The sequence below is a fragment of the Dermacentor andersoni genome, chromosome 1 (genome assembly GCF_023375885.2).
Source record: "Dermacentor andersoni chromosome 1, qqDerAnde1_hic_scaffold, whole genome shotgun sequence".
NCBI classification, from domain to species: Eukaryota; Metazoa; Arthropoda; class Arachnida; order Ixodida; family Ixodidae; genus Dermacentor; species Dermacentor andersoni.
In genome coordinates, this window is record NC_092814.1 from 337548365 (window position 1) to 337558410 (window position 10046).

A 10046-nucleotide genomic window follows, 5' to 3' on the forward strand; every position below is an offset into this window, starting at 1 on the left:
TACGTTTTCTTTTTGGTTCTTTTTTTGCTGATAAGCGATGCCTAAAGAGACACATGAATGTTAGTTCTTCAGTTTAACTTTATTTTATGTCTCATCAGCACAAATACAGCTTTAAGAACTTGTGCAAAATATTAAGGAAGAATGAAAATCCGCGTACGGTATTAGTTAAATTATTAGGATGCTTTACAGAGTCTTTAAATTTTCTGATGCTAAAATGGCAACTTCAAGGCTGCGAAAAAATTGTTTGGAAACAAAACCTTGGCCTTATCAATGGGTTATTTCACTGTAACGTAAACTCCAGTTCTTTTTTTCTCGCTTTGCGTCCTGTGTTTTGAGATGTATTCAGTTCTAAATACCAGGTGCCAACTAGCCCAACAGCAAACCGTCTAGCAAAATGCAACCTCACCTACACATTTGGGCTCTGTTAGTGGCATTGATTTTTCTCTCCACTGCAATCATGTTTTGCACCTCGCCATGCGCGATTCCTTCTACGTATAGGGATAGCCAGGTGAGTGCCTGCTATACCAGCCGAAACTTCGATATCAACAGACAATGTAACGGCATGAAGAGCCCCAAAAGGCACAAGAAATTTCTATATTCCAATTTCCGCTAACCAATTTATCGACGTACACTTGCCTTACACTCGGTGGTCACGCCACTCGGGCCGTATTACATGTCGGCTAACACGTCCGGATGTCCGTTTGACAGCGCCAATACCTCTACTACATATTTCCCATCGGCGGTTGTCGTGGAGCTGTGCAACCTCACTGACAGGACACTCCACGCTTGATGGGAAAAACCAACAGCGAGCGCGATCCTCTTTCCTCGTTTCTTCCGCGACCCATTCAGTATATAAGGCAGCTTCTGTGCCATTAGTCAGCAGCACACTTCCAGCCTCCGGCAGCAAAGAAAGGTGAGATGTTCCTTAGCTGACCTATTATTTTTTGCTGGTTCTGCATAGCCTTCTCTAAGTATTTTGTAGAGGTGTCCATGAACTTCCCCTAAACTCATGAGAACAAATCCCGTGTCATTTATATGTTAATTATTAGTGGCTCTATGATTTAAGAAACATGACAGATTTAATTGCACCTCCTTTTTTTTCACCATTATGAAAAAGAGCCATTCATTTTCTTTGAAATTACTTAGTTTGTGCGCCAACATATCATGAAAAGAAGACGTTATCATTTCATTTAAATCTTGCTTGCGTATTTTAAGCACTAATTCCATATATCTTCACTTGAGCGAGCTTCAATGGGCCTCAAAATATTGTTAAATCAAGTAAAATCCTATGTTGTATAGAATGAAGCGTAAATACAGGAGCTTGCTATCATCGTGCTAATATAATTCCTGATTGAGTTAGTATGTTTAATCAAACATTATCCTTTTGTCGTAGTTGCCTTGTTTGAAGAGCAGTGTTCATGAAAAATTTATTGAACAACATCACTGTCGAGTGCGGGGTGGTAGACCACTCACGCAGTTTTTCAAGTACTACCTTTGCCTATAGAGAAAAGTGCTTCTTCAGAACACTCTTTTGAAAAATATTACGAAACATTAGAAAGTGCATTAGGAAGAACGATTACCATGGGAATTAAGGCCGCGAAGGAGCGATCTGAGAAGGAAAAAAGTTTGGTTTCCCATCCCTGACATGTACACAACTTACTAAAAAGAATGGTTGCCCGTAAGGTTGTCATGGCAATCTATATTAATAGCACACACAAACTCTTCTCCCTTCATAACGATCCCAATTTCGCCCAGAAGCATCCGTTGCATTAGCAAATTAGTAGACACCTATACGAAGTAAAGATAGTAGTTTTATCGGCCGTATAAACTTGGAAACATTTACTTACTAACTGAATTAACAAGCATCATGACATACATGGGCACATCACACTTGATGGCCGCGCACTCTCTCTGACAAAATTCTGGAGTGAGGAAGCGCGGCAACAGCAGTGAGCGAATTCGCCTTCGTGCGGCCTTTAGCTTCAACGCGAATTAAGCGGCGAACACGCAGTGCACACGAAGCTATGAACACTCGGCGCACTCTGTCCCCATCAGGCACGTACCCAGGGGGGGGGGGCCCGGGGGGGCCCGGGCCCCCCCCGAAATCAAGAGGCATACCCCCCCCCCCCCCCTCCCCACCCACGCTACCACTCCTCACACATTCCTAAAGCGCCGCCAGATCAATGTTGATACTTGGCAGCTGTTCATTGGTCAGCATTATGCTGCCTTTTTCACTACTTTTAAATGACGGTAGTTATCGGCATCTCTTGTAATGTGAAGGACAGTTTTCTCATAGATTCCGCACCCGTGCGATTAACTCGAGATGCGTTCAGTTGTCACCATCTATTCAACCGTCACGCGCATAGCTGTTGCTTTTGTTAGTTCAACCTTCTTTGTTTAGGCTGATCCTGGGACCAGGAGAGGGATGCGGCTGTTACTCAGCTGGTCTGTACTCTCATGGAACGAGTTGCTGCCGGAGAAAACGCCAATTGCGTTTAACTTTTCCCTTTGCTTCCTTATTTCCTCGAGTTACGGCTCGCCGCGACGCTGGCAGATGCCCGGAAACATATACACGTGATATGGGTTAGATAAGGTGGGAAATGAAATAATGTGCAAGAGCGTCCATCACGAAACCCTGCAATAACCCTTAAACCCATAAGCAAGATGACTGTCGCCCGTTACCTCGACTGTTTTTCCCTAATTGTATAGCACTTTTCGTGCAAAATTGGCAAATGGAAACGAAAAATCGCAAGGAGTTGAGAAATTAAGCGATCTACTAAGGGAGAGAGCCAAGGCAACAACTAAACTGCAAGCAAAAGCAAATAATAAAAAAAGTTAACCGTTGTTTATGAGAATATTTATGCATCAACATCTTTTTATTTAAAAAGGAAGTAGACAAAAGGCCGCCAGAAGTGGAAAACAATTACTTGTTTTGAATGACGCTTCCACAGTTATCGGTCGAACCGCCTCGCGTCGCCACTTCTCTGCTGTGCTTATGTGGGTGTTTTTCTAACCTATCGCGGTGAGCGCAGTACGTCTAGAATCGCAGAGTCCTGCGCTCTACGCGGTTGTATGGGACTCGCGGCCGCACAGCGTTACGCAATTCGCGGAACTGTCAAAACTGATCGACAAGGCGAAAATAACTGATATTCGAAACTATAACATGAGAAAGACTGAAGAAACGTGAAAAATGAACGCAGCCTGAAATCAGTAAAAAAGAAACCTGGTTTAGGACAAACCATGATGTATGCACTAAAAGATAAGAAGGATAATATCATCAGCAATCTCGAAGATATAGTAAAAGCAGCGGAAAAATTCTAAGCTGACCTGTATACAGTACCCAGAGGAGTCACGATACCTCACTTAGAAACAGTAATGAACAGGATCCAGAAACTCTCTTATAACTAGCCATGAGGTCAGAAGGGCCCTGCAAGACATGAAACGATGAAGAGCAGGAGGAAAAGGTGAAATAACAATCGATTTAATCAAAGATGGAGGAGACATAATGCTTGGAAAACTGGCGGCTCTTTATACGAAGTGTCTATTGACTGCAAGGGTCCCAGAAAACTGGAAGAATGCAGACATACTAATCCACAAAAATGGAGACGTTAAAGAATTGAAAAATTATAGGACCATTAGCTTGCTCCCAGTATTATATAAAATATTTACCAAAATAATATCCAATACAATAAGGGCAACACTGGATTTTATCAACCAAGGGAACAGGGTGGCTTCAGGAAGAGATACTTTACAATGGATCACATCCATGTCATCAATCAGGTTATCGCGAAATCTGCAGAGTACAATAAGCCTCTCTATGTGGCTTATATAGATTACGAAAATGCATTTGATTCAGTAGAGATACCAGCAGTCATAGAGGCGCTACGTAATCAAGGAGTACAGAACGCTTACGTAAAAAGCTTGGAAAGTTTTGCTACATGCGTGCGGTATTTGCTTGTTTGAACGATGCGCATAGGCGCCATCACTCCAGAAAAGAGGAGGAAGAACGAACTGGGCTCGCGCTGTGAATCTAACCGGTCAGCGCTGCAACCGTTGTTGTAAATATAATCTGTAAATAGTTTCTCGTCTTACTGACTCGTCCTTCGCGGAAGAATATCTACAGAGGGTCTACAGCTACCTTAATTCTATACAAGAAAAGCAGGGGAGATACCTATAGAGAAAGAGGTCAGACAGGGAGACAATTTCTCCAAAGCTATTCACTGCGTGCTTAGAAGAATTCAAGCTATTAAACTGGGAAGGCTTAGGAATAAAGATCGACGGCAAATATCTCAGCAACCTTCGGTTTGCCGATGACATTGTTCTATTCAACAACAATGCAGACGAGTTACAACAAATGCTTGGAGACCTTAACAGAGAGAGTGTAAGAGTGGGTTTGAATATTAATATGCAGAAGATGAAGATAATGATAAATAGCCGGGCAAAGGAACAAGAGATCAGGATCGCCAGTCGGCCACTAGAGACTGTGAAGGAGTACGTTTACCTAGGTCAATCAATCACAGGGAACCCTGATCATGAGAAGGAAATTCACAGAAGAATAAAAATAGGTTGGATCTCATACGGCAGACATTGCCAGCTCCTGACTGGAAGCTTACCATTATTATTGAAAAGTAAGGTGTGCAATCAGCGCATTTTGCCAGTGCTGACATATGGGGCAGAGACTTGAGAGCAAGTTAAGGACAGCGTAAGGAGCGATCGAACGAAGATTGCTAGGCACAACGTTAAGAGCGAGAAAGATAGCGGTTTGGATCAGAGAGCGAACGGGTATTGACGATATTCAAATTGAAATCAAGAGGAAAAAATGTAGCTGGGCAGGTCTTGTAATGCGCCAGTTAGATAAGCGTTGGGCAATTAGGGTTACAGAATGGGTTCCAAGAGAAGGGAAACGCAATCGAGGACGACAAAACACTAGGTCGAGCGATGACATTAGGAAATTCGCGGGCGCTAGTTGGAATCAGTTGGCGCAGGACAGGGGTAATTGGAGATCGCAGGGAGAGGCCTTCGTCCTGCAGTGCACATAAAACAGGCTGATGATGATGATGATGATGACGACGACGACGACGACGACGACGACGATGACGATGATGATGATGATGATGATGATGATGATGAAGGTGGTGGGCCCCCCCCGAAAAAAAATCCTGGGTACGTGCCTGGTCCCCATCGCAGACCGCTTTCAAGACAGAGCTCGCGCGACCGCGCCATATGCAACAGCCGACGGAGTAAAACGTCCCCCTCCCTTCCCTCCCTTGGTACCTTGCGAGCGAGAGGAGAATGCGTGCTTCCGTCTCGCTTTCTTCCCTTGCGTGAGCGAGATTGAACCGCTGTAGTTAGGCTCACCCTTGCACGCTTTCACTCGCACATATAGCATACGGTGCGCGGTGACGATTTCATTGCCCTTGGACTTTATACGGAATATCACGGTCGCGGCGATGGCATCAATGCGCCTGGAGTGTCCATATAATTGCCATCGCAGTACAAAGTGTTACAGAGCGGCTGCAAGAACATGTCCCATAATATGTACTTCAGAAAGCTTCGGCACGTTTGCGTCTCAGAGCTGTGTTCGTTGAATGCTGCAAATGATATTACCGAAGCCGATTAATTGTTAATACTTATTTCAGCTATCGGTTTTGTTAATTGATGAAGAAAATACTTATTTAATAATTTATAAAATAATTCATTCTTTAATGCATGTTGAAATAATGTGTTCAAGCAATTCGCAACAGGTTGATGTTGAAGAGATTAGCTTGTAGTTTTCTTATAAGATTTGACCACCCTTTTTGAACACTAGCGCCATTAAGGCGGCAGTCCAGTGATCAGGCTACATCATGCTACATTGCAATTAATTAGTTAATTAATGTCGATATTAGTGTTTGAGGTCGAAAAAGAAGGTGGATGCAAAGGCATAAATGTACATTTAAACAGAGGAGGATAAGTGTAAACGGAGCAATCGATTAGATTTCATATGGGAAACGTCAAGTAACCAATTTTTATTACCCTATAGAATGGCAAACGCAAATATTTCTAGTAAGAATTACATTATATTTTCCTCTATGGTTTACCGTAGCACACGCTTAAAATAGCTCGCTACTAGTAGATTTCACCGCGAGAAGTTATGACGCCTCCGATAATGATTTGCGTTCTATAATGATGGTTCCGATAAAGAAACGGCGCGTGTCAAGCTTTGCAAGTACGAAAGCCATGAAACCGTGCGGTTTATTGCGACAAAGCAACTCGCGTTCTATGAAAGACGCTGTAGCCCGAGGCTCCCCGATTGATTTGAATCATATGGGGTTTTTTGATGGACATTGAAAGCTACGTGCATGATTTCTCCTCCACTGGCATACGTCCACTGCGCTTAGGAATCGAACTCGCGACTTCAGCAGCTGAATGTCATAGGGACTGAGTCACTGCTGTGGCTATACTTTTAGGGTATGTATTGACCGAAAAAAAAGTTCGCGCTTTTTGGGTAGCATCTCGTCTCCGAAGAATGATCATTCTTTGTTTTGCGTGTGTTTTTATTTCTTGAAAGCTTTGCGCTCACTACTTTTCCGTCAAAAATGATACATCTTGCTGAGAACGCGCATACAATTTTGAGCCTGGAAGCGCCGGGCACGCGGCGTTAAAGAAAGGAAAGTCACACAAATTAGATCACGATTATTGTTCGCTGACAGCGTAAGTTCAAGGAGTGCAAACATTTCTTAGAGTACAACGCTGTACTGTCTCTATGGGCTCTTGCGTTGTTTAAAACGCTACTTATCCGAACATCTCAATTGGCAAATAAATGTTATTCGCCTGATATTCTTATAGCGCACATTTCGTATAGCGCACACCTTTCTGTATGTTTTCTTTTTCCTTTCTTAAAGACGCAACAAAGAACGCTAATAAATTTGTCTTTGGTCGTATTGCGTGTACAAGAAACGCAATTTCATTCGGTCGCATAGAAGTTTTTGGAAACAGTGAAAAGAAATTTCATTCGCCTTCCCAGAAAAAAGGATGCTTTGCATAACGGTCGAGTTCAGCTTGCGCCCGATTGACCGTTCCGCACCGGCACACATCTGAATTATAGGCGGGCCGTCGGCGCTTTTGCACACTTTATCATGTTTTTTGCTATTCATTTGTTTTGCCACATTCGTCATCCGCAAGCTTTTGTATCCCTATCAACAATAGCGTGTACTTGAATGGTGCGTTCCACTTTGAAGTTCGCCTTCTTCCAATTACTTTGAGAGAGCACAGTCCCAACCGCTGGGTTCACCTTTTTTTCTGTTTTGTTGCTTCTTTAGTGCTTTCGTCAATTATCTGATACAAACAACTTGAAAGCCAACATGAAGGTCCTGGCTCTTTCCTTTATCATCGTTCTTGCCACTGGTAAGTTTCTCCTCCCGCTCTGCCTTGTATTCGCATCGTTGTGAACGCTCCACATGGACAATGTCGCATCGGGTCCTAAGCTACGAAATGAACAACCTCTACTTTCGTCTAAGCTTTGATTGAATTTCATTAAATGAGCAGATCACATGGCGTGGTGTAACAAAAAATGTGCGAAAGGATACCGGTTCTTCGGAAGCACTTTGTATGTTAGTGAACGGATTGACTTTGGTCACAATAGCTAACTTTACGCCATCCCATTCTACTACGTGGGTGCATGCAGTCGAGATCACCTTGAAAAGAAAGAGAAGTGTAAGTGGTGTGCGAAAGCAGGGGTATCACCTCTCTCGCACCGTGTTTTTTTCTGCGGTCACTTTCCCTAGAGAAACCTCCGAACGTATTTCTTTCTTCTCATATTTCAGCTCCTTTTCCTCAATTTTCTAATTACCTAGTGCAGGGTCGCCAACCAGGGTCGCCAACCCTTCAGATTAATGAACTTACTAGGAATTAGCAAAAAGATGTTACAGAATAAAACTGGCAACCTGCGGTAAACTTACACAGTTGACTTCACATTGGTGTCTCGCGAGAACCTGATAGTTCTGATGTTTCTCGCTTAGCAGAACCTGGTTGTTCTGCTAAGCGAGAACCATCAGGTTCTCGCTTAGCAAGAGCAGTTATTCCGTGCGCTGCTGTCGTTGTTGCAGACCTGTGCCCCATCTTACGCATCTATAAGTGACGCACGGCACACCCAGAGGTGTTTGCTGTCGTTAACCTTTCCCAGTGCACTGCGGAGTACAGTAGAGAGAGAGAGAGAAGGGAAGAGGGAAAGGCAGGGAGGTTAACCAGACTGAGTCCAGTTTGCTACCCTACACGTGGGGAGGGGAATGGGAAGTGAAAGAGGGAGAGAGAGAACTTAGGTGTAGGATGTCTATAGTCGGGCACTCAAGTCTGTTGCCCTCAGGAGTGCAGTAATGGTGTACTTTCAGATACCGCGAGACGTGGTACTGCGTGTCACCATAAAGTGGAAACTTCGCCCTAAAATTTGTTTTCGGGACTTTACGACATAAATCAAGAATGATCAGAATTGATTAAATCAAGGACCATCGTAACGGCTTTCGGGAAGCCTCCTGTTTTCCGTCCGCGCCGAGAGTTTCTAAAATAGTTTTCGTTTCCGCGCAGCGCTCGTATGCACGGCGGCTGCTCAGGACGGTGAAGGTGAAGGAGGCGTGGCGCACGTGAGAGTTCGTGAGTATTTTGTTGCGGCAGCGCTCTACATAAGTAACAACTACATTGTCTACTTTGTTTTACTAAATAAACTACTACCTAGTAATGCTACCATGCAAGATTTTACTACCGTCAGGACATCCACTTTGTTGCCTCCTTTGTCCAACTGCGGAGTTGAACTGCACTGACATTAAAATCGCTGTAGTTAACTCATTTGCCCTACTTAGTGCCTTGACGTTGCCTTAGTTGAATCTCTTGAAGTACGCTGCTAGGAGTCATACTGCACTGTGAGCCCAGTGTATAATTAACAAAACCCGGCCTTCCATGAGAAAGCTTAAACTATGGCAACTGTGTTAACGTTATTTCTGACCAGCGCTACAATAAGGCGTTAGACCCAAAATTATAAACATAAGAAACATAGCCTTGCCGAACGGGCGGTTGCAGAATATATGGTACACAAATGTTGGAAGCTGCGTGAGCCTCACATTAAATGTTGCGATGGAAGAAGAGCTTGACATTTCACATATTCCTTAATTCGCGTAAGGCATCTCGCGAAAAACGCGTGCGCCTGTTCTTCCCATCTGCGATACGGTAGAAAAACCTGCTGTGTTAATCTGATAAGCACATCCAAAGTACCTCAACACAAAACCCTATTTCTGTCTCTCCTATAGGCCGGGGCTTTGGCTGCCCATTAAACCAGAGAGGCTGCCACCTTCACTGCCGTAGCATTGGGCGCCGTGGAGGCTACTGTGCCGGCGTCATCAGGCAGACTTGCACCTGTTACCACAGATAGGCCGCTTATGAGCAGCTGTTCTTCGGCCATCTATAATCGCGCCACCTCCAACCCTAAGACGGATCGAATGTTTCTATGCCCGCACTCTTTCGAAATATTACTGTTAGACTATGCGTAACAATATGGCGTATAACGTTTTTGTTGCATAACCGTACAATTTACATCGCAGAACATGCAAATCAGCGGCATGCAACATGCTGCATATTGCTTCAATAAAAAAAAATCCTGTATGAGTGCACCTTGTGCAGAAGCGATTTCGTTTATGCCTGCATACTGATGTATGGGCGAGGTAGCCCGTCCATCTAACGACGCCGCGGTTTCTCCTAATTCGGCATTAAACAATTCTTTTGTGCTCTGCCTCATCAGAGCTACATAAGAGCTTGCGAGCAGACACCGAATGCGGGAACGTACGAAGCTTGCAAGAAGAGGAAGAAAAAAAGAATGCACTTTCATTTTGCTGTCTGGCGGCACGTTCCACCTCCGCAATTCTTGGCGGCTTGCGGCAGAGTTCTTTATAGCATCCGGCAGAGGAAGCGGCTGTCATAAAGGAGAAACCTTATACCTTTGCAGCCATGACGACCTATATGGAGAAGAACGCCTACTCGCACAAAGGGGTAAGCTGTCCGCATTGGCGGTCATACGAGAC

At 44.1% G+C, this 10046-nt stretch overlaps 1 protein-coding gene across 1 annotated transcript; it reads left to right on the plus strand.

Annotated features, from left to right (window-relative positions):
- Positions 1-891: 891 nt before the first annotated feature.
- On the plus strand, positions 892-9648 carry LOC126516722 (defensin-like). Its single transcript, XM_050166828.2, has 4 exons — positions 892-913; positions 7302-7386; positions 8563-8628; positions 9279-9648. Exons 2-4 carry the CDS (start codon positions 7344-7346, stop codon positions 9398-9400), a joined length of 231 nt encoding a protein of 76 aa, XP_050022785.1. The 5' UTR covers positions 892-913; positions 7302-7343; the 3' UTR covers positions 9401-9648.
- The last annotated feature ends 398 nt before the right edge of the window (positions 9649-10046 follow it).